This window comes from Narcine bancroftii, chromosome 3 (assembly GCF_036971445.1).
Source record: "Narcine bancroftii isolate sNarBan1 chromosome 3, sNarBan1.hap1, whole genome shotgun sequence".
Lineage (NCBI taxonomy): Eukaryota > Metazoa > Chordata > Chondrichthyes > Torpediniformes > Narcinidae > Narcine > Narcine bancroftii.
The window spans coordinates 131,426,956-131,451,917 of NC_091471.1; the positions used below are offsets into that span (position 1 = coordinate 131,426,956).

The 24,962-nt window shown below is 37.5% G+C and overlaps 1 protein-coding gene across 1 annotated transcript; it reads right to left on the reverse strand.

Moving 5' to 3' along the window:
* Positions 1–187: 187 nt before the first annotated feature.
* clrn2 (clarin 2) lies at positions 188–24,503 on the reverse strand. The gene is made up of 3 exons (XM_069922821.1): positions 24,221–24,503; positions 12,534–12,713; positions 188–828 (listed from the first exon to the last, which is right to left on the reverse strand). Exons 1-3 carry the CDS (start codon positions 24,471–24,473, stop codon positions 563–565), a joined length of 699 nt encoding a protein of 232 aa, XP_069778922.1. The 5' UTR covers positions 24,474–24,503; the 3' UTR covers positions 188–562.
* Between the last annotated feature and the right edge of the window lie 459 nt (positions 24,504–24,962).

Genomic DNA, 24,962 nt, shown 5'->3' on the forward strand with positions numbered 1-24,962 from the left:
CTGCCAAGTGAAAAATACCAGTATGGTTTGTTTGATGTTGTTTACGAACTCAAAGAACACATCCTTTGCAAAAAAAATAATTGGTCAGTGCTTAATAAATTGGAAGGGTAAAGGGTGCAACTTACAATGGCACAGACTTTATTTAGCCAAGACTTTGTCCTGAAATTCAAATGCACATTCCCAACTCAAGGAAACAGAACAAATTCTAGATATCGCATTTGACTCTTTTAAAAATAGTTTTGAAACCTACAATTACATCATTTCAGCAAGCATGTTACAATACCACATGAAAATGACTGAAAACACATACCCAAGCAAATGAATGTTCTGAATATTAACTAACTGGGTTAAGAAAAAAAATTGCTGTTAAATATTTTGCATTTTGCAGAATCACTTCCATCATACAAATACATTTAATGTTTGTTTTAAAGTTTATTTCACCTTCATGTTTACTCCAACTATGAATTATTTTTAACAAGATGAATATGGCTCTCAGAAGCTGTTCAGTATAGGTAAAGTTTCCAATTAAGTGTTCCTGAACGATAACGATAACATTGATTGACTAGTACATGAAGTCTTCGGGTGTGACATTTGGTTCCTCTGTTTTGGTCTTTAATGTGGGAAGTTTAATTCCACTGACGAGCACCACTAACATGTTCACTGTATGTATTACAGGACTTGCCACACAAATCCAGAAGGAAGAGTCAAAGAATTCCTGAAGTATAACAAACTTAAAAACGTGTTCCCGAAAATTGGCAATTCGTTCTGAGTGGTGATGAAGCTTCACAGCGGCAAAAAAGCAAACAATTGCAAACAATCCAGATATACCTGGAAAAGGAAACTAATGTAATTCCAACATAGAATTAAAGACTGAAATAGCATACTTCCCTCTCTATACATTGGCCACATTTAAAACTTTTATTTGGTTCTGCTTAGAGTCTGCCCTGTTGAGTCAGTGAGACAATGATTAACATGTATCAATTGGGTAAACATGTGATAGGTCAGTCCATTATCAATGAACTTCAAACAGAGATGTCTATGTATAAATATCAGTTTGCAAAATTGAATAGATAACCAATTCAATTCATGCATTAGAAATTACTATTTGGGAGGAAAACCAGAGAATGGAAAGCATGCAGGAACTAACTGCTGGTATAGTATGTGGATAGTCAGGGAAGGGAACTGTATCCCTGATGATTTCATCTGGAGAAGGGCATCCAACTGCAGATCCCTACAAACTGAGTTAGGGAATTGGAGCTGGAGTTGGATGACCTTCAAATCATTTGGGAGGCTGAAGGGTAAACAGGAAATACAGAGATGCAATCACACCTAGGAGGAAGGTAGCTGGGTGACTGGAGAGGGGAAGGGAATGGACAGGCAGTGCAAAGTATGGCTGTTCCCCTCAATAACATGTATATTATTTTGGATGCTGTGGAGATATGGTATATTGCCTCCCATAGGCTGGGATGTCTCCGATTGAGTTCCTGGCATTCTCAAGAGGGAGAGTGAGCAGCCAGATGTTGTGGTCCATGTCAAGACCAATTATGTGGGTAGGAAGGGTGCTGAGGCCCTGCAAAGAGAGTTCAGAGAGGTGTGAAATTGAAGGACAAGACCTCCAGGGTTGTGATCTCAGGATAGCTAGTGAGGTTCAAAATAGATAGATAATGGAGCTGAACACATGACTAAAGAGATGGTGTAGGAGCAAAGGCTTCAGATTTCTGGATCAATTGGCTTTCTTCCTGGGAATGTGGGACCCATATTGTCGGAACAGTTTACATCTAAACTGGAGGGAGACCAATATTTTTTCGTGAAGGTTTGCTAGAGCTGACTTAATTGAAATTAAATTTTAATATTCTGTCTGGGGAAGGGTAATTCTCTTTTTTCTGCTTTCCTCTTCCGGGACCATGTGCCACTAGTGGTGAGAGCCTTTCTCGTAATTAAGGGAGTTAGTGCTGACCTAATCAGCACTTCTGGGGATTTTTTCTTTTTTCCTTTAATTATTATTATTTCAGGTTTCTAACTTTCTATCTTTGGAGATGTTATATGTTTTGAAGCATGGCTGTGGAGATGAGATGAGCCAGGATGGAGAAGGGAGTTGAGTATTTTGCAAATTATATTATGGCAGCACATAGTTTGAATTACGTAAAGTTTAATGTGAATGGACTCAATAACACAATTAAAAGGAAGAGAGTTTTAGCTCATATTAAAAAATTGAAAGTAGATATTGCTTTCCTGCAGGAAACTCATTTAACTGAGAAAGAACACCAAAGGTTAAAGAGAATGGGTTGGTCAAGTTATAGCTTCATCTTTCAACTCCAAAGCATGAGGAGTGGCTACTTTAATTAATAAAAGTTGCCATTTAAATTACAATCAACATTTATTGACCCTGTTGGTAGATTTGTTTTGGTAAATTGTCAAATTTATTCAGAATTCTGGATTTTTATGAATGTATATGCACTTAATAAGATGATGAAAAATTTATTCAATGTTTTAATTGGTAGAAGCAAATGGAAATATAATAATTGGTGGAGATTTTAATTGTTGCTTAGATCCAATTTTAGATAAAGCTACAAAGTCCTTAATGAAAATAAAAACTGCTAAAAGAATTTTGATGTTAATGAAATATTTGAAGGAAATTGAATCCTAGAGAGAGAGATTATTCATTTTATTCTTTATCCATTTGATTCTTATTCTGGAATAGATTTATTTTTAATTTTGGCTCATTTATAAGGGAGAATTGAACATGCCGGTTTTGCATAAAAATAAACCAAAAAAGGTGACTCAACCGTGGATAACAAGGGAAATTAGAGACAGCATTAGGTCCAAAGAGAGAGCATATCAATTGGCCAAAAAAAGTACCACAACCGAAGACTGGGAGCAGTTCAAGATGCACCAAAGGAGGACAAAGGGATTAATCAAAAGAGCAAAAATAAATTACGAAAGTAAGCTTGCGGCAAATATAAAAACCGACCGCAAAAGCTTTTATAAATATGTCAAGAGGAAAAGATTGGTGAAATCCAGAGTAGGTCCCTTGCAGTCGGAATCAGGGGAATATATAATGGGGAATAAGGAAATGGCAGACCAATTAAATTCTTACTTTAGTTCTGTTTTTACAAGAGAGGATACAAATAACCTCCCAAGGATGTTGGGAAACATAGAGACTAATGCAAGGGAGGAACTGAAAGAAATCAGTATCTCTAAGGACATGGTCTTGGGGAAATTGATGGGATTGAAGGCAGATAAATCCCAAGAGCCTGATAATCTACATCCTAGGGTACTTAAGGAAGTGGACATTCAGATAGCAGATGCTTTAAGAATTATTTTCCAGAACTCGATAGACTCAGGATCAGTACCCATGGATTGGAGGGTAGCTAATGTTACCCCACTATTTAAAAAGGGGGGTAGAGAAAAAGCGGGGAATTATAGGCCAGTGAGCCTTACATCAGTAGTGGGCAAAATGATGGAATCCATTATTAAGGATGTAATAGCGGAGCATATGACTAGCAGAGAAGGGATCGGACGGAGTCAACATGGATTGACAAAAGGTAAATCGTACTTGACAAATCTATTGGAATTCTTTGAGATGGTGACAGGTAAAATAGATGGGAGAGAGCCAGTGGATGTGGTGTACATGGACTTCCAAAAGGCCTTCGATAAGGTCCCGCATAAACGACTGGCTTCCAAAATCAAGGCTCATGGGATTGGGGGCAAAGTATTGAAGTGGATTGAGAACTGGCTGGCAGGTAGAAGACAGAGAGTTGGGATAGATGGCTCGTTTTCTGAGTGGCAGGCGGTGACCAGTGGGGTGCCACAGGGATCTGTACTGGGACCCCAGCTGTTCACAATTTACATTAATGATCTGGATGAGGGGATTGGATGTCATATCTCCAAATTTGCAGATGACACTAAGCTAGGAGGGGTTGTGTGCACGGAAGAGGGGGCCAGGAAGCTCCAGTGTGATTTGGATAAATTGAGGGACTGGGCAGATACATGGCAAATAAACTACAATGTGGATAAATGTGAGGTTATCCACTTTGGTAATACAAACCGGAGGGCAGATTACTATTTGAATGGCAATAGATTAAGAGATGGGGAAATGCAGAGAGACCTAGGGGTACTTGTACACCAGTCTCTGAAGGCGAGCATGCAGGTACAGCAGGCGGTTAAAAAGGCAAATGGTATGTTGGCCTTCATATCAAGAGGGTTTGAGTATAGGAACAAGGATACCTTACTGCAGCTGTACAGGGCCTTGGTGAGACCACACCTGGAGTATTGTGTGCAATTTTGGTCACCTTATCTAAGGAAGGATGTTCTTGCAATGGAGGGAGTGCAGAGGCGATTCACCAGGCTGATACCTGGAATGGCAGGAATGACTTATGAGGAAAGATTGCGCAAATTGGGATTGTACTCGCTGGAGTTTAGAAGATTGAGAGGGGATCTCATAGAGACATATAAAATTCTGGCAGGACTGGACAGAATGGATGCAGATGGGATATTTCCAATGTTGGGAAAATCCAGAACCTGGGGCCATGGTTTGAGGATAATAGGCAAACCATTTAGGACCGAGATCAGGAGGAATTTCTTTACCCAGAGGATGGTGAATCTGTGGAATTCATTGCCACAGAGGGCAATAGAGGCAGGTTCATTAAATATATTTAAGAGGGAATTAGATATATTTCTTCAGTATAAGGGTATTAAAGGTTACGGAGAGAAGGCGGGGACGGGGTACTGAACTTTAAGATCAGCCATGATCTCGTTGAATGGCGGAGCAGGCTCGAAGGGTCGAATGACCTACTCCTGCTCCTATCTTCTATGTTTCTATGTTTTTTATGTACAAAATATATCTAGAATTGTATCAGATCACTCAACATTATTGATGTCATGTTTAAGTTCTGATAGAATTGATTCAATTTATAGATGAAGATTTAATTCTTCATTATTAAAAATGTAGAATTTTGTGACTGAGGAATCAAATACTAATATTTAGATACAAATACTAATTTGGTTGATAATGAATTTGTTTTATGGGATGCATTAAAAGCTTACTTAAGGGGCCAAATAATGTTATTCAACTAAAATTAAGAACTTTATGATCATTTTTCTCAATTTTAGTTGAATAACATTATTTGGCCCCTTAAGAAGTGGATAAATTAGAGAAGGAAATAGCAATTTTGGGGAAAAAATGTACAAAAAGTCCCATCTAAAAAAAGAGATTGGAATTGATAAATAAAAAATGCATTATGATTACAGACATATAGGACTGAGACATTAATTGATAGAACTAAACAAAAATCTTATGAATTAGGAGAATGAGCACATAAAGTAACAATTCAGAAGTTACATAAACCACAGGATATAAATGATTGTTTTAAAGAGTGTTATACAAAGTTATTTACATCTCATCATTAAATAATGAAGGAGAAATTAATGATTTTTTTTACAGAAGCTTCAACTTCTATCTTTGAATTACCAAACTTGAAAGGATTTAGATTCTCCATTTATGTTGAAATAAGTTATTAAGGCTTTATGCAAAATGTTAAATCTCCAGGCAAAGATATTTTTACATCTGAATTTTATAAAAATTTAAAGATTTATTAGTGCCTTTATTAATGGAAGTATGAATACAAGCGACCAAAATTTGTTCATTACCAGAATCCTTTTCAAACACTAACAACAGTAATACCTAAGAAAGATAAAGATTTACTAAAACCAGAGACTTAATAGGCTTTTATCATTATTAAATGTTGATTATAAGATTGTTGCCAAAGTTTTGGCTAATAGATTGAATAAATAATTCCCTGAGCTGGTTCATTTAGATCAATTGGGATTTGTTTAAAAAGCTGATAATATAGCTAAATTAATTGGTCTAATTCATAGCTCTCAGAAGAAATCAGAGTAGGAAATTAGTTTTATTGTTAGATACAGAAAAGACTTTTGATAGATTTGAATGGAAATATTTATTTAAGATTTTGCAAAAATTTCAATTTGGACCAATATTTATAAATTGGATTAAAGCTTTATATAGAAACCCTTGGGCAAGAGTAGTTACTAATGGACCAGTTTCTTCTTTTTCATTAACTAGATCAGCTAGACAAGGATGTCCTTTATCTCCTGCATTATTTGCTTTGGCAATTGAACCATTAGCACAATCAATAAGGCAAGATTTTAGTATTAAAGGAATTAAAGTTAATAAGGAGGAATACAGGATTAGTATGTTTTCAGATGATGTATTGATTAATATAAAAAATCCTGAGAATTCTTTAAGTTCTTTATATAAAAAAAATACCAGATTATGGGGGATTATCTGGGTTCAAAATTAATTGGGATATAAGTGAAGTTGTGCCATTAGTTGAAGGAGATTATGATCAATGTAAACAAGTAGCTCAATTTAAGTGAACTCAAAATCCGATTAAATATTTAGGTCTTTCACTGTTTTTGAAGACATGGAATCAATTGGGGATTTAGATTATTTTGAAGCAGGGAAGTTTGTATCTTTTAAACAGTTAAAGGAAAACTTTCAAGCTCCTAGTAATACCTTTTTTGCTATTATCAAGTAAAAACCTTTTTATTTCAAAAATTGGGCCACAGTTTAAAATTACCTAGACAAACTGCTTTGGAATTATTACTTACTAAAGAAGAAACAAATAAGTTTATTTCTAAAATGTATAAGTTATTATGAAATAAAACATTTATGTCAAATGTTCATAAATCAAGATTAAAATGGGAATCTGACTTAAACAGTAAGATAGCTGAAAATGTTTGGAGAACTTTATGTAAGGATAATCTGACTAAGGTTATAAATGTAAGATATAGATTAGTACAACACAATTTTCTACATCAACTATATTTAACCCCACAAAAATTAAAGAAATTTAATTTCTTTGGATCTGTGTTTTAGATATGATGAAGAGATGGGCACTTTTTTTCATTTTATTTGGACCTGTTCTAAGGTTAAGATTTTTGGATAAAAGTTAAATTATTTTTAGAAAAAGTATTAAAAGTGAGTCTTCTGTTTGATCCAATGTTGTTATTATTAGGGGACATTAAGTCGATTGCCTTAGGATTAAGATTGATTAAGTATCAAATTGAATTTCTATGCTTAGCTTTGGCTGTTTCTAAAAGATGTTTGGCTATTACCTGGAAATCTGATTTAGTTTTAGGAATGCAAAGATGGCAAACTGAAATGAAATCCTGTATTCCTCTTGAAAAGATAATGTATAATTTTCTTTGTAAAAGTATGGTGCCCATACCTAAAAATTCTTGGTTTGAAAATTTAATCTCTCAATCCATTCTGGTGGGTGTCTCAGTTTCCACAACTAAATAGTTGAATGTTTTTTAAATGATAGTCTCCTTTCTTCTTTCTTAGTGGGTAGAAGGGGAAGGAGAGTGGGTGTTAGTGGGGAGGGAGAGGGAGGTTGGGGATGTTTTATTTAATTATATACTCTCTGTATAATATATTATAATTGATGTTATAAGATTTAAAAATTATTAATAAAATATTTTAAAAAAAGGTTTGCTAGTGCTGCTCTGAGGGATGGGGGAGTGGGGGTTAAACTAGATTCACAGGAGGATGGAAATCAGAGTGCCTGATCAGATGGTGAAATGGAAGAGAAAAAATATGATGTTAAGATTGCATATAGAGAGACAGAAATCAAAGAAATATGTGTGGTGGAAATAAAATTCTCAGATGCATTTATTTCAATGTAAGGAGTATTGTAGGAAAGGTAGATGATCTTAAAGCATGGATTGGCACTGCACCATTACATTGCACCATTACTGAAACTTGGTTGCAGGAGGGGCAGGACTGGCATCTTGGGTTCTGATGTTTCAGGCACGATAGGGATGAAAAGAGAAGGAATGACATTCCTCATAAGGGAAAGTATCATAGGTGTGTTCAAACAGAACAGGCAAGAGCTGTGGAAAGGTATGATCACAGTCATGGGGTTATGTTATGGACCTATTAATGAGAATTGGAGGAGCAAATCTGCAGGGAGAGAATAGAGAGCTGCAGGATCCATAATGTTGTGATAGAAGGTGATTTTTAACTTTCCACATATTGATTGGGACTCTCGTACTGTAAAAGGACTGGATGGTGTAGACTTCGTTAAATGTATTCAGAAAAGTTTTTGAAATCATTATATAGATGTACCGACTAGAGAGAGTGAAATACTGGATCTCCAATTGGGGAATGAGGTGACAGAAGTATGTGTAGGGGAACATTTTGGGTCCAGTGATCATAATGCCATTATTTTCAAGATCATTCTAGATAAAGATGGGTCTTGTCCTCTGGTTGAGATTGAAAATTGGAGAAAGACCAAATTTTGAGGAAATGAGAAAGGGTCTGCAAAGAATGGATTGGACAAGGATATGCTTGGTAAGTGGAAGGCCTTCAAAAATGAAATTTTGAGAGTATGGAGTTTGTATTTTCCTGTGAGGATTAAAGGCAAAGTTAAAAGGCACAAGCAGCCTTGATTTTCAAGGGATATAGGGGATTGGTTAAGAAGGATATAGGGGATTGGTTAACTGTTGTTAAGGAGCTAATGGGGTACTAGAGGAGCATAAAAATACTTAAAGGGAAATCAGGAAGGCTAAAAGAAGACATGAGATTGCTTTGGCAGACAATGTGAAGGAAAATCCTAAGGCTTCTACAGGCATGTTAAGAGCAAAAGGATAGTAAGGGACAACATTGATCTCTTTGAAGATGCAAGTAGTTGGCTATGAATGGAGCCAGAAGAGATGGAGAAGATTTTAAATGGGTTTTTGCCTCTATTTACTCAGGAAACTAGCACAGAGTCCAAACAAATTAGGCAAACAAACCATAAGGTCATGGAGCAAAGAGAGATAAAAAGGAGGTGATTGTGTCTTCAAGTGAATAAAGGTGGATAATTCCCCAGGGTCTGACAAGGAGCTTGAGGGAGGCTGGTGCAGAATTTGCAAGGAGCCTGGCAGATGTATTTAAAATGTCCTTAGCCACAGGTGAGGTGCTGGAGGATTGGAGGGTAGTTCATATTATTCCATTGTTTAAAAAAGGCTCCAAAAATAACCCAGGAAATGATAGGCTGGTGAGCCAGATATCTGTAGTAGGTAAGTTATTGAAAGGTGTTCTAAGTAATCAGATGTATACAGGGCCCTCTATAATATTTGGGACAAAGACATTTTTTCCTTTATTCTGGAAAAAGGTCTTGTTGACAGATGAGACTAAGATTAACCTGTATCAGAGTGATGGTAAGAGCAAAGTGTGAAGGTATAAAGGAATTGCCCAAGACCCAAAGCATACCACCTCATCTGCGGTGGTGATATGGCCTGAGCATGTATGGCTGCCACAGATACTGGCACACTTACCTTCATTGATGATATAACTGCTGATGGCAGCAGCAAAATTAATTCTGAGTTGTAAAGAAACATCTTATTTGCTCAAATTCCAGCAAACTCATTGGATGGCACTTCATCCTACAGCAAGACCATGATCTTAAACATACTGCTAAAGCAATAATGGAGTTTTTCAAAGCTTGAAAACTGGAAAATTCTTGAATGGCCAAGTCAGTCACCTGATCTAAATCCAACTAAGCAAGACTTCAATGTGGTGAAGAAAAAACTTAAGGGGACAAACCCCTGAAACAAGCAAGAGCTGAAGATTGCTGCAGGAGAGGCCTGGCAGAGCATCACCAGAGAAGATACTCAGCATCTGTTAATGTATCTGTATATTAATCACAGACTTCAAGTAGTCATTGCAAGCAAGGGATATTCAACAAAGTACTAAAAGTGATTACTTTAATACACATACTACTATATATCCCAAATATTATGGTGCCCTGAAATGAGGTAATATAGAAGATCTGTAACTTCTACATGGTCCAATCAAAATGTACACAAATACACTTTAATAAAATCTGGAATGTGCACTTTAATTACATCTGAATTGTTTGTTTGCAAATTTAAAACTGTGGAACACGGAAAAATAAAGACAAAATTTATTTGTCCCAAACATGATGGAGGGCAATAAGTATTTGGATAGTCAATCCCTGATAAGGGATAGTCAACATGGCTTTGTGCATAGTTGATCATGTTTAACAAATCTTGTAGAGGATTTCAAGGAGGTTACCAGGAAAATGGAAGGAAAGACTGTAGATGTTGTCTACATGAACTTTAGTAAGGCCTTTGACTAGGTCACACATGGGAGGTTGGTCTGAAAGATTCAGTCACTCAGTATTCATGCTGAGGTAGTCAAATGGATTTGACATTGGCTTTCTTGGAGATGTGGGAGAGTGGTAGTGGATGATTGTCCCTCTGACTCAAAACCTGTGACTTGTGGTGTGCCTCAAGGATCGGTGCTGGATCCATTGTTGTTTGTCATATACAGTATATCAAAGATCTAGATGATAATCTGGTAAATGAATCAGCAAGCTTGCAGATGACACAAAGATTGGCAGTGTAGTTTTCAGCAAGTAAGGCTTTCAAGGCTGGCAGAGGGGACTGGAAAATGCAGATAGAATTTAATGCAGACAAGTGTGAGGTGTTGTATTTTGGAAGGACAAACCAAAGTAGGACGTACACAATAAACGGTAGGGCACTGAGGAGTTTGGTAGAACAGAGTGATCTGGGAATACAAATGCATAATTCCCTGAAAGTGATGTCACGGGTAGATAGTGTGGTGCCATGGGTAGTTAGTGTCATAAAGAGAGTTATTGGACATTGACCTTCATAAATCAAAGGATTGTATAGGAATTGGGATGTTATGGTAAAGTTGTGTAAGACATTAGTGAGGCTAAATTTAGAGTTTTGGGTACAGTCTTAGTCATCTAACTATGGGAAAGATATCAATAAGATTGAGAGAGTGCAGAGAAGATTTACTAGGATATTGCCTGAACTTGAAGAACACAGCTGTTGTTGGGAAAGGATAAACAGGTTAGGGCTTTATTCCTTGAAGAATGAGGAAAGATAGAGGTATACAAAATTATAATGGGTATAGATAGAGTAAATGCAAGTAGACTTTTTCCACTGAGGTTATGTATGATACAAACCAGAGGACATGGGTTAAAAAGGGAGAAGTTTAGGCAGAACATTAAGGGGAATTTCTTCACATAGAGAATGATGGGAGTAAGGAATGAAGTGCCGGTTGAAGTGATGAATGTGGGCTCAATATTAACATTTAAGAAAAATTTGGACTGGTACATGGATGGCAGGGGTATGGCGGGATATGGAATTGGTGCAGGTCAGTGGGACTAAACAGGGAAATAGTTTGGCACAAACTAGAAAGGCTAAAAGGTCTGTTTTCTGTGCTTTCATGTTCTATGGATGCCTATGGGAAAGGAAAATAGACCAATAAGTAGTCTTAGCATAATCCTGAGAAACTCAAGGTGTTACATCTCTGCTAAGTAAGGACAAACAAATTAAATAATAGTTTAATTTGCTTCTGGTTGGAGAGATTTCTTTCTGCCAATATATCTATTTGTATTGCATCCAGAAATAGCTGAATGAGGCATGAATTTAAATTACATCTGAAACAGAACAACGTTAGAAAATCGGTGCAAAAGCAGACCATCTAGCCTCTCAGGCCTGCACAGCCAATTGGTGTGATATTAGTTGATCTGCACTAGCCTCGAGTTCTTTTCTGAACCAATTCTCTGAGACCATACCCGAATCTTTCAAAACTTTACTTGCTACTCCTTGCTAACTGGGACAACTTAATTACTGATGTGTGAGGGACAGGCATTCAACTGAAGTACTGCTGAAGCATTTGGTGATATTGCCCTTTGAGGACTTTTGAAGCTTGGCTCTCACAAACCTTCTAGTACATGATGTGCATGGTTTGTGATTTCATTCAAATTCCCTGAAGTTGTATTTATGAGTATGTGGAAGAAGTATTTTTAAAGTGACATTGATGGAAAGCAGTACCAAAGAGTCTCAGCAAAAATGTAGCTGTCAAGCAACCCACCAATGGAATCTTGTGCAATCTAATGCTTTACAAACACTTTGATCTCTTGTAAGGAATGTGATGACTACAAGGTGTTTACATAACAAACATTATATAATCTTATGTTCAATGTTTGTTGAGAAACCTTTAAGTATTTCTCTTGCAGTTTGTGTGTCTAATGTTTCTGAAATTATTGTGGAATCTTAATTTAGAAATAAAATTGGTTATTAAAATGAGATATGTGATATTAAGTAGTTAATGTGAAAAACTGCATAATTTAATTACTGCTTTGCTGATGGAAACTTTTGGCCAAATTGCAATGAAAAATATGCAAAGTTATGATGGTTACAGAGTCGAGATTAACAAGAACATAAATATTAAACATTACAAGAAAAATACAATATCTGAAAGAGTTTCATTCAGATCTTTGGATGTTTATGATAAAGCATTAAAATTACTTCATTTAATGATTAATAGTCCTATCAGATTTATCTCAAGTTCACATTAGTTATGAACTTTGGTTTATGGCTTCTTTTGTTCCAATCCCTCTGCTCCAAAGATCATTTGATTAATTTGTTTTTAAATTACAACAATATAAAAATTAGTTCAATACACTTACTTGCAAATAAATTCCAGAGGTAGATGCCCATTGTTCCTTTCATTGCTTGGTAAGGGGTTTTCACTGCATTGTAAATACAAAACCCAAAACTGACCATAGCAAATGCAATTGCTAGGCAAATAAATACTACGACCAAAACATGAACAGCAGCATTCAATGCTTTCACCAACTGTGGAAAAACTGAAAATAGAGATTAATTTAAAAAAAATCAAATTAGACATGTTTTTGGAAAAATATTTATATTAATTTAGAAACAGAGATAATTAACTTTAATGATAATTTCTGAATATTAAAATTGAGTATTTAACCATGATCAATTTTTTTCATATCTGGTCATCTTAACAATTTTTTGACAAGTAGATTAGTGAATTTATCCAATAAGTTGTGACATGTAAATTAGAACAAGGCCGCTCCTGGTCTGGCTCATCATCCCTAATTCTAAAATTCATAGCACTTAATTGAGCCAGTGCACTGACTTTGTAATGCCAAAGAGGATTATTGCTTGCAAATTATTGGAAGATACCTGGGGGTAAGAACTAATGATTTATTTTGAACATCCTGTGTTTAATATATATACTCTGAGACACAGAACCCAGGTATATAGATCTGCACAAAACCAATTTCACATTATTGTACGTCATTCTTGACCACCAAGTGTTTTGATGGAAATAGAGCAGTACAATAGATGTGGAAAGCTTATTGTGATCCCATATGCGAATTCATAAGTTAAACTGCAGGCACACAATTTCTCTAGCGGATATGATGTGACATTCTTCTGCCCATTTGCCATTACTATATTTTCTTTAAAACTATGATAAAGATAAGTTTATAAATATGTTAAGTATTTGGCTGTTAATATTCTCAATAATATTTTCTTGGCTTTTATATTTACATACACATCTTCAGTCAATCAGGCCCCACCTGCCACTAAGCTGTAACTCTCTTACATTGTTCTCTTTCATTCCTGCCTCCTCACCCATCCCCTTAACTAAGTTATTTGTTATGTCTGATTAACTGCTTGATATTTTGTAAATTTCACCTAATATTTTATAAGATAGCAGCAAGGTGCTTTGATATCAACTAGTCTTAAATGAAATGCCTAATTATAATTTATTATCAACAAGAAAGTTATGTGGGTAGATTCTTATCCTCATAGACCAGGCATTAGTTTTACAGAGGGAAATTCCATATTCACTTTCCTTCCTAATTTATCTCTGTGTGATTGTGTTACAGAGTTTGTTTTCATCCATGACAGTTTACTAATTATTCTTTATTTTAACTCTCAAATTTAGCACTTTTTATCTCCCATATAAAAATTGTCATATTTCTTTTTCCTTGTGGCAATGACATCATACCTCCATTGTTAGTAATTGCACTTCTCTGTAATTTCCAAACACAGGAAGCTTGCAATGTGCTGCAGTATCAGAACAGCACAAAGTTTTTCAAATTGACTGAAATATATACCACCTGTTCTTTGCTGGGCATTCTTGTTTGTAATTTCTAATGCTTCCCTCTATGCTTGATCTCCTGTGTTGTGTGCTTCTCATTTATACTTTGACCTTTTATTCCCAATGAGAAGCTGTGAAATACAATGGAGGTACTCCCGCTTCACTCATGCCATTCCATCGAAATCACCTAAAGAGAATTTCCATCACATCTCCAGCAAAGTGGTAGAAAGAAGATGGAACATTTGCAACAATTAGATCAATGTGCCTCCTCATCTGGATTTACTCACATAAAGAAACATTTGCTGCCTCCTCGTCCAACCCCTTACATAAGTTATTTGTTATATCTGATTAACTGCTTGATATTTTGTAAATTTCACCTAATATTTTATAAGATAGCAGCAAGGTGCTTTTATATCAACTAAATGAAATGCCTAACTATAATTTATTATCAACAAGAAAGATATGTGGGTGGATTCTTATTCTCATAGACCAGGCATTAGCTTTACAGAGAAGATTACCCATCGATTGTAAAACCCATCTTCTCAATTACCACTCAGGTGGTAATGACAAAATGTTTAATGCTTTCTAGTATGAAGAGCAAGTTTTGCTTCAAAGGGTAGCAGTTTCATGCACTGGGTATTTAGGATGCTCAATAATGTTCATGGATTTAACATAACATAACATAACAATTACAGCACGGAAACAGGCCATTAGGCCCTTCTAGTCCGCACCGAACCAAACACCCCTTTCTAGTCCCACCTCCCTGCACAATGCCCATAACCCTCCATCTTCTTCTCATCCATATACCTGTCCAACCTTTTCTTAAATAATACAATTGACTCCGCCGCCACTATTTCTCCAGGAAGATGATTCCACACAGCTACCACTCTCTGAGTAAAGAAGTTCCCCCTCATGTTACCTCTAAACCTCTGCCCCTTAATTCTTAACTCATGTCCTCTTGTTTTAATCTTTCCTCCTCTTAATGGAAATAGTCTATCCACATCCATTCTGTCTATCCCTTTCATAATCTTAAATACTTCTATCAAATCCCCTCTCAACCTTCTACGCTCCAAAGAATAAAGACCCAATCTGTCCAATCTCTCCCCATACTCCAGATGCTTAAACCCAGGCAACATTCTGGTAAACCTTCTCTGCACTCTCTCCACTCTGTTTATATCCTTCCTATAATTAGGCGACCAGAACTGCACACAGAACTCCAAATTAGGCCGCACCAACGTCTTATACAATCTCAACATCACCTCCCAACTCCTATATTCCATGCAATGATTGATAAAGGCCAGCATACTAAAAGCCTTCTTCACCACCCTATTCACGTGAGTTTCTACCTTCAGGGAACGATGTACCGTTACTCCTAAATCTTTCTGCTCTTCTGTATTCATCAATGCTCTCCCATTTACCACATATGTCCTATTCTGATTCTTCTTACCAAAATGAAGCACCTCACACTTATCAGCATTAAATTCCATCTGCCATTTTTCAGCCCACTTTTCTAAGCAGCCCAAATCCCTCTGCAATCCTTGAAAACCTTCTTCATTATCCACTATTCCACTTATCTTAGTATCGTCTGCATATTTACTAATCCAATTCACCACCCCATCATCTAGATCATTAATGTATATAACGAACAACAATGGGCCCAATACAGATCCTTGAGGCACACCACTGGTCACCAGCCTCCAACCTGACAGACAATTATCCACTACCACTCTCTGGCCTCTCCCTTTCAGCCAATGTTCAATCCATTTGACTATCTTAAAATTTATACCTAAAGACTGCACCATCCTAACTAACCTTCCATGTGGTACCTTATCGAAGGCCTTACTGAAGTCCATATAGACAACATCCACTGCGCTACCCTCATCCACATTCCTAGTCACCTCTTCAAAAAATTCAATCAGATTGGTCAAACATGACCTTCCTCCCACAAATCCATGTTGAGTGCTCCTGATCAGACCCTGTCTATCCAGATGTTTATAAGTACTATCTCTAAGAATTTTCTCCATTAATTTACCTACCACAGACGTCAAACTTACAGGCCGATAGTTGCCAGGCTTCCTCCTTGAACCCTTTTTAAATAACGGAACCACATGCGCAATGCGCCAATCCTCCAGCACTATCCCCATATCTAATGACATTTGGAAAATTACCGCCAGAGTCTCTGCTATTTCTTCCTTCACTTCTCTCAATGTCCTGGGGAAGATCCCGTCTGGTCCCGGAGACTTATCCACCTTTATATTCTTCAAAAGCCTTAAAACTACACCTTTTGTAATCTCTATATTCCCCATATTTACCCAATTTGCTTTTTTTATCCCACATCTCCCAATATCCTTCTCCTTAGTGAATACCGAAGAAAAGAAACTGTTCAATATCTCCCCCATTTCTCTAGGCTCCACACACAGTTTTCCACTCTGATTTTCTAAGGGACCAATTTTGTCTCTAGCTTTCCTCTTACCATTAACATATTTGTAGAACTCTTTTGGATTAGTTTTCACCCTGCTTGCCATAGTTTTCTCGTACCTTCTTTTAGCTTTCCTAATTCCTCTCTTAAGATTCCTCTTACATTCAATGTATCTTTCAAACATCTCCTTAACTCCATGCTTCTTATATCTAATGTACGCCTCCCTTTTTCTTCGAACCAAGTTTCCAATATTCCTTGAAAACCACGGCTCTCTCAAACCTTTTGCCCCTTCTTTTAACCTAACAGGAACATAAAGCTTTTGCACTCTCAAAATCTGATCTTTAAAAGACTTCCATCTCTCTACTACATCCTGCCCATAAAACAAATTGTCCCAATGCACACCCTGCAAGTCCTTTCGCATCTCCTCAAATCTAGCTTTTCCCCAATCAAAAACCTCAATCCTTGGCCCTGATTTCTCTCTTTCCATAATGACATTGAAGCTGATGGCATTATGATCACTGGACCCGAAGTGCTCGCCAACACTAACCTCCGTCACTTGACCCATCCCATTTGCCAACAGTAGATCATTTATCATCCAAAAAGATATTCCTTTTTCAAGACCACTTGAAGCGTGCAAAGTGCACAGTTTTAAGGAATTGTATATTTCACTGACATTTAATGATGACATTTGTTCATTTCAGGCAGAATAAAACTAAATGTAAGATAAAACAATCCTAAAATTAATCTAATTTTAACAATTTGTCCTTGATTTTTTAAATTATTTGATTTAATCACACTTATTTTAAAAAACACACGAGAAAAATGAAAAATGTCTGTTTGTCATTTAAATGTTCTGTGCTTTTGGGCCACTGAAATATTAATAAAATCTTGATTCACTGCATAATTCTCACTGAAAATGAACCATGCAAAAGATAAGCAATCATGAAAAGGTCATTTCTTTTGCAAATGGAACTATAATATTCTTTTTATTTGTGCTCTTCAAGATGAGAAATGTCACAGTTAACACTAATGCCTGGGAAATGGATTACCTAGCATTAACTTGTTAACAGCTATGCAATCCAAAATCAATTTTACTCAGAGAAAAGTCAATTAGCAATCACTTCCAGATGAAATTGGACGTGGTTAAAAATCCATATTAACCTGCTGAACATTTTCCTACAGGCATGCACCTAATGATATCACTTGCCTCATAGAATTTTTTTTTACCTATACTGACATCAGTTACAACTCCCAATCTCTGCCATGAAACAGATTTGGTGAAAATCGAGGTATCCTATGTCAAGTTCTTACACTTCTAGCTACAGAAAGGAATATTCTGCTGACTGTAAGAAGATCTTACTAGGCAGTTAGAGAACTGACTGTGGAAAATCCAGACATCTTCCATAGTTCATATTGTGTAAAACAACCAAGAAATATTTGTTTTGGCAGCATTTAGCTGCTTATTCCCTCTTTCAATGTGTTCCTGAATGGTGACATCATTGGCAGGCAATATTGTTCCTGGAGGCTTCACTACAGGCATAGCAAGCCACTCAGTTTGGATCAGGGAGTTCAGGGGCAGGAGACAAAAACAAGTCCATCTGTGACGTCTTTATTCTCAGAGAGTCTTCAGAGACCCCCCACAATGTAATCCGAGGCTCAGATTTTCAAAGTCTGCAATCATGGAGAATGTGTAAAATTCTGAAGGATCACCTTCATCCATATTCTCATGCCTGTACTGCTCCCTCAGTGGAGATTAAGATCACTCTGATTCTTATCTTCCTGACTACAGTACTTGGTCTTTTCAGATGACTGCGATAGATTCTTTCCCAATTGCAGGATCAGAGATGCCAATTAATCACTTGCAAGTGGTCCCAGGAATTAACAGCCAATCAGCCTTTAAAGTGTCCAATGTGAAAGGAAAATCTTCTCAAAGCCATCATCTCATGCCAGAGATTGAAGACCTCGATCCCTAATACAATCCTCAGCATCTGTGGATGTCAGCGTTGCAATCAGGCAAGTGTAGAATGGGCAATTGCATTCTAGGATTGAAATGACCCAAATTTTTACATGATTGCAAGAACGTGAAGGAAGAAAAGATTAAAATGAAAGTATAAACTTTGCTGTGGAAAAATCACAATGGGAGAGAGAGAGAGAGAGAGAGGAAATAAATAGCAATAAATAGCAATAGCAGACAATTTTTAAATAGCATGGGAAAGTTTGTAGCATTATAGCGCACAATTTATAAAGACCGTGAGTAAAAGCGATGGCGGACCTGATATCCCAGAATGCTGTGTGGCAGAGAACTCCATGAGTGCTCTGTGAATGCAGTCATGCACACAGCCCTTTCTCTGTTGCATGAAATTTTGAGAGGGCAGGTCGGCCATCACTTTTTCCCCACAGTATTTATAAATTGTATGCAATAGTGCTACCAACTTTCCCACACTGTGTAAATTGTACATGATAATACTATCAACTTTCCCACACTGTTTACAAATTGCCACTATTGTTATTTATTGCAAGCACTTTCCCATGGTCCCTTATAAAGGTTTATATAGGTCAACACAACAGCAATGGGTTGAAGGGCTCATACTGTGCTGTACCTAAAGCTTAATTATGTTATAATTAGGCATGATTAATGTTGTTCAAATATAAGATCATAATACATTGATCAGGATTTAGGCAGGTCCACAATCGCTCGATGTGTCATGACATCACCTGTAGAAGGTAGAACAGTCCTAACCCCGGGGATGGCTCCATGCAAGTGTGAAAGCCTTCAGTGTCTCAGTTAGGATTGGTCAAGTGTGAAAAGCCAAACCCCCATTCCTATCCCAGGACACTGAACGACCAATTTAGAGGGACACAAGTGTGAAAGGGCCTAGTGATACATTTCTTTGAGGATAAAGTAGTACTTTAAGCACTAGAATGTATCAGCTTGCTTGCTTCCTGAGAGTGTTGGCAGCCAATTAATATACTATGTATAATCAAATAATCAACATAAGGGTTCCAGTTTATAACTGGAACTTTTCATCAATGGGAAAAGTGTTGGTACCTGTAACGCCTGCTATTTGTAGATCACAAGGATAATTTCATGATGGTGGATGTCATGATCCCTAGAGGAATCCTTGACTCTTTACCCTGATGCAGTCTGAATCTCTTCATCATCTAGCCTGAAGGATACACCTGTTGACAAGGACTATACTCTACTTCACACCACATGACACTTCAACTAAACTGCCAGGGCACAGCTACAAAAGGAATACCAGGTTAGCAGAGGAAAACATTTTGGGCTTCCTCAAAATGAGAATCCATTGAGTCCAGGGATGTCTGCATGTCCAGCAACTGTAGAAACTTTACTGGAGAGGACTTCATGTAGCACAACCTTGCAGACCAAAAATAACATCTGGTTCAGGAGGAAGAGCATGAGGTTGACTTTGAAGAATAATAGGTGCAAGAAGAGTTGATGGACATTGAAAGTTACCAGGAAGATGTTCCTGTTCAAGCTCACTAGACATCTTACAACATGAGTGAGGGAGATATTGGCCTATCTGAGGGACAATTGTCTAAAGGACGCTATGAAACACAGTCCTCAGAGCATACCAAGTGATGCTCTCCATTATCCAATCATTACCACCAAAGCAATGGATCAACTGTCAGCCATGGGATGTGACAATGCATAATTTTTCTTATAAGTAAGTGGCTTTGAAAGTTCCCTCTACAAATTGCATCACATCAATGAAGGAAACCCTGATCTAATCAAACGGCTTGCTGAAATGACTCTGTTTACTCTAGTGAGTGGTAAAATACATCTGCAAACCATAAACATGTTGGAGATCATGCAACATCCATAGGAAGGAAAGGGTACCAACATTTCAGGCCTGGGCCCTTCACTTATAGATAGTGCATGACCTGCTGAGTTTCTCCAGCACATTTGTGTATTGAATTTGACCCCAGCTTCTGCAGACTCCCTTGTTTGGTTGTACAAAGTGCACTTCACAAAGTTGCACTTAAAGGTGTAAAATAGTGAGCAAGAGCTTTTAACAATTTTGGCTACTGCACGGCATCGATAAAGTATTTAATATTGTAGTCAATGCAGCTGAGAGTAATGCACTGCACAATATATTGTTCCAATTGACATGCAGTGCTTAGGGAGATGCATTGAAGAGCTAATATTTCAAGACAATTTAAATTCACACTCATTCTGCAATGAGAATATCCTCTGGGAACTCCAAGTGAAGTTCATTTTAAGTCTTCGGGGAAATTGTCCATTTCAAAATATAGAATGGGAAGAACTGTGGAAGACTTCTCTTAGTTTAGAACAATCGGGTCTGCTCACAACAGTGTCACATTTTCCTGCAAAAAAACATTCACTTTTGACCAATCTTTTCTCATTTAACGCTTTTGCTTTCAAACTCATGCAAAAACATTCGAGAATGCAATCTTGTGCAGATGCTTGATTTCACCATGCGACCTTGCTAATATTTCTTTGCCACTCATTGGAGTCCCTTCCTTATTGGTTTTCACCATGTAAAATTAAACAAGTGATGGAGAAGCATCCTCAGATCAAAATGAACTAGATGTTGGAGGTAATAATCATTGCCAGAATAATGTGGCAGTTCTGGCTTCTGTCATATTATTTCCCAATCATATTCTCCACTACAGAGAGGGCATAATTTTTAATTGAAATGATTTTTTCAGTATCCATTGGCAAAGGTGAGTTAAGTTGAAATGAATGATATTAACGACTTTACTAAAAGACAAATCAAGGTATATCGCAACGCTAGCAAATTCCCCTCATAAAAAAGGAAGAGAAGTAAGCGACAAAGGAGTAAAGCTTTGCATTGAACATAATCATAACTAATTTCATATGAATCTTAGCACCACTTTCCTGAATGTTCCTCAAAGCTCTTGTGTCCCCAAATTAACTCTGCACTTGTCCTAAATGAGACAACATTTGTATGTATCTGATGTCTTGAGAATCATATAGAACAGGTAAAATGAATCAATACTTAAGCAGAAAATCATGTTATTTATCCATTGACTTACATCCCTTGTTTGACAATGTTTGAAATAGGTATTGAGGTCCTACTGGTACATCACACTCTTCCATCTCAGGCTATAGTGTGGCTGCAGGAAAACCATGCCTATTAGTCGCCACATTCATCCTTGATAAGAACTCAACTAAGGATCTGAATGATTACTCCAGAGCAGCTACAGACTTTATCAAAACAGCTGTGGATGAGTGTGTCCCCACCAAATTGTTGAAGATTTCTCCTGGATGAACAATGAAATCCAGAACCAGCTGAAAACCAGATCACAGGCGTTTAAGCACAAAGATCCAGAACACTGCACAAGGAGCAGGAAGGGCCTACGAAAAGCACTTCGCAGACGAAGTGAGATTATGGCCGAGAATAGAAACAGTGAAGCATATCTGACAGCTGTGGCTGATATAATCTTCTACAAAACACCAATTTAACCACAAGAACAAGGAAGAACCACTGTGTATCCCCATGTCCCCTGATGACCCTCTACTATCAGTATCCAAGGATGACATGTGGGGTTGGCTTCAGGAGAGTGAATCCAAGGAAAGCAACTGGTCTGGACTGAGTATCTGACTGAGTACTGAAAATTTCTGCTGACCAACTTGCCAATGTATTCATGGATATCTTTCTATGGCAGAACTTAGGACTCACCTGTTTCAAAGAGGTCTCAGTTGTACCGGTGCCCAAGAAGAGTGTGGTAACCTGGCTAAATGACTACTGACCAGTGGCACTCACATCCACAGTGATGAAGTGTTTTGAAAGGCTGGTGTAGAAGAATATCAGCTGCAATGTGAGCAACATGTTTCTGATCGAATTTGCCTACTGGCAGATGCCATCTCACTAGTTCTACACAAAATCTTGCAACATCTGGATGGCAAAGAAGTATACATCAGGATGCTCTTTATTGACTACAGTTCAGCATTCTAAAGCATCACCCCCTCAAAACTGATCAGCAAACTCCTAGACCTGGGTGTCAACACCCCACTGTGTAATTGGATCCTGGATTTCCTCACCTCCAGACCACAATCAGTGAAGACCGGTAAGAACATCTCCTCCACAATCTCCATCTGTACCGGAGCACCACAGCTCCCGACTCGACACCTATGAAAGTGTGGCTCAGTACGACAACAACACCATCTACGCTGCCAATGCCACGGTAGTAGTTGTATAAAATAGTGTAATCAGTTAGCATACAGGAGGGAGAATGAAAACTTGGTTGAAAGACGCACCAACAGCAACCTCACTCTCAATGCCACTAAAACCAAGGAGCTGAGTGTGGACTTTAGGAAAGAAAAGCAGAGGTTGCACGATCATTGGGGGATCAGAGGTGGAGATGATGAGCACATTTCAATTCTGGGGAGTCACTATATTGAAGGGCCTTTCTGGACTCAACACACTAATGTCTCAACTTCCTCAGGAGTTTGAGGAGGAAGGTGACCTGAAGAGATTATGTGTTTGAGGGGGCCCCTCCCAAGCCATGGCCTCTCTCCTTTTTATTTGTTGATTTAGCCTGAGTAGATGAAACAAAGGATGTCGAGTGAGGTTTTCTTCATCAGAATCTGTGCAGGAGTGGAAGGGATAGAAATTGGGATGAGGATGGAAGTGGTATAGCAAAGTGTGGGAGTGTGGAGGGTGATGATGGAGAGCCATCGTGTGTCCTTAACAGGTTTGTCAGTTTGCGAATTGGTGTGTCTCTGGATTAATGTGCCTGCATGAGATAGTAATATTTTTGTGCTGTGAAGCTGTGATTTTTTTTGTTGCCTTGAATGGAATGTTCACATCTGGAGAAGGCAAGTTGATTCACCTCATGCGCAGCTTTCCTTCTGGTGATTATAGTGAGTCCTGCCCCATCTAACAACGGTTCACCTTCCTGACATCGATCTTTCTCAGTGGGACTCTGATGTCTTGTAAATCTGGGAGCTCTCTTCCACACTCCTGCAGAAATGTTCCCCCATGGCAGCCATGGTATTATCTACTGTCCGCCTGCCATAGATGGACTCTTTCTTTAAGGCTAATGGTGTACATGAAAGTTTAGGCAACTGCGTAGAATTGATTTCACTTAACATATTCTACTGCTTCTTTCTGGGCATTAAATATCCAGAAATAACTTTTGTCGATTTGCTTCTGAGCAATTTCCCCATTTTTTTTTACAGGGATCCTGATTAAGTGTTCCTAAACATACACTAAAAACAGGAAGAATCCAATTTCTAGGTATATATGTTACTGGTTCAAGGTTCAGTCAAAACACTTGGGCTTAAACACATAATGGAGTGAATCTGCAGATGCTATGATTGTAGTAAAAACACACAGAAATGCTGGAGGAACTCAGCCAGTCTCACAGCATCCATAGGAGTTTTAAGATGTATTACCAACATTTCAGGCCTGAGCCCTTCAAGGAATAAGTAAAGAACAGGAAGACCTTCCTGCCTGTCCTTGAAGAAGGAGTCAGGCCCGAAACATCACTAATATATTTTTACCTCTTATGGTCCCTGCAAGTCCGGCTGACTTCATCCAGCATTTCTATGTGTTTTTAAACACTTAATAGCCAGCAATTGGATTATGACTGTTATTGACCAATTTAATATTAATCTATGATCATTTTGAAAGTCCATTGGAAGTCTTCACAATTGTATAATAATCTTGGTCTTAACAGTTGCAGATAAGAGAAGCATTCATCCCCTTCACCAGAGTCAGGATTTATGAACTTGACTGTGCCAGAGAGTACATTTAAATAACAAGTTAAAGACAATAACATAATTTTACAAGATCTGCCATAATTACTTGTGATTTCAGAGTATCGTCCTCCAAGACCACATTTTCGTATTTTTCGTCCCTGGAATAGTCCATAGTAAAGGTGTCCTATAAACTTTGCCATTTCTGGATCAGTAGCATTCACAATTTCAGCCCCTGTTTTGCACAGAATGGTACCGGTCACCCATCGCATTGTTCCAAGAGCCACAGTCAGCAGGATTGCAGATACAAAACTCACAATGGCAGCAACAGATAAAAGAACTTTCTTCAGAAGGTTGGGCATCACATTAAATGTAATTTTAATACCTTTATCTGTCACTCCCTTATCAGTGAATGACTCAGTAGAAATCTTCCAGTGGTAGTAAAGGTGCTTCTAAGGATGATTGCAATCTTATTTTGATGTTTTAAAATTCACCATTGATATGATATTTCAAAGCAAGCCAACTCAGACATATATTATCCAACCTTCCATCAGTCCTTCAGTTTTTGCTTTTCAATTTTCAGTGCATGCATTTTCTTCAAGTATATTGCACTTTGCTGAGATCTAATAATCCTCACAGTAATTCTGATTGTATGTACAAATTCTCTCACTTAATATAAGAAGTTCTAACCATTGCTTGTCTGATATTTTCACTTATCAACTTATTGACAGTTCCAGTTTAGTTCCAGTAGATGTCTGTATCACCAAGCCAGAATATGGAACGAACAGTAGCATGACTGTAAAAGAGAAAAATCAAAAAGATAAAAATGTTTATCTCTGAGAAGAAAATAC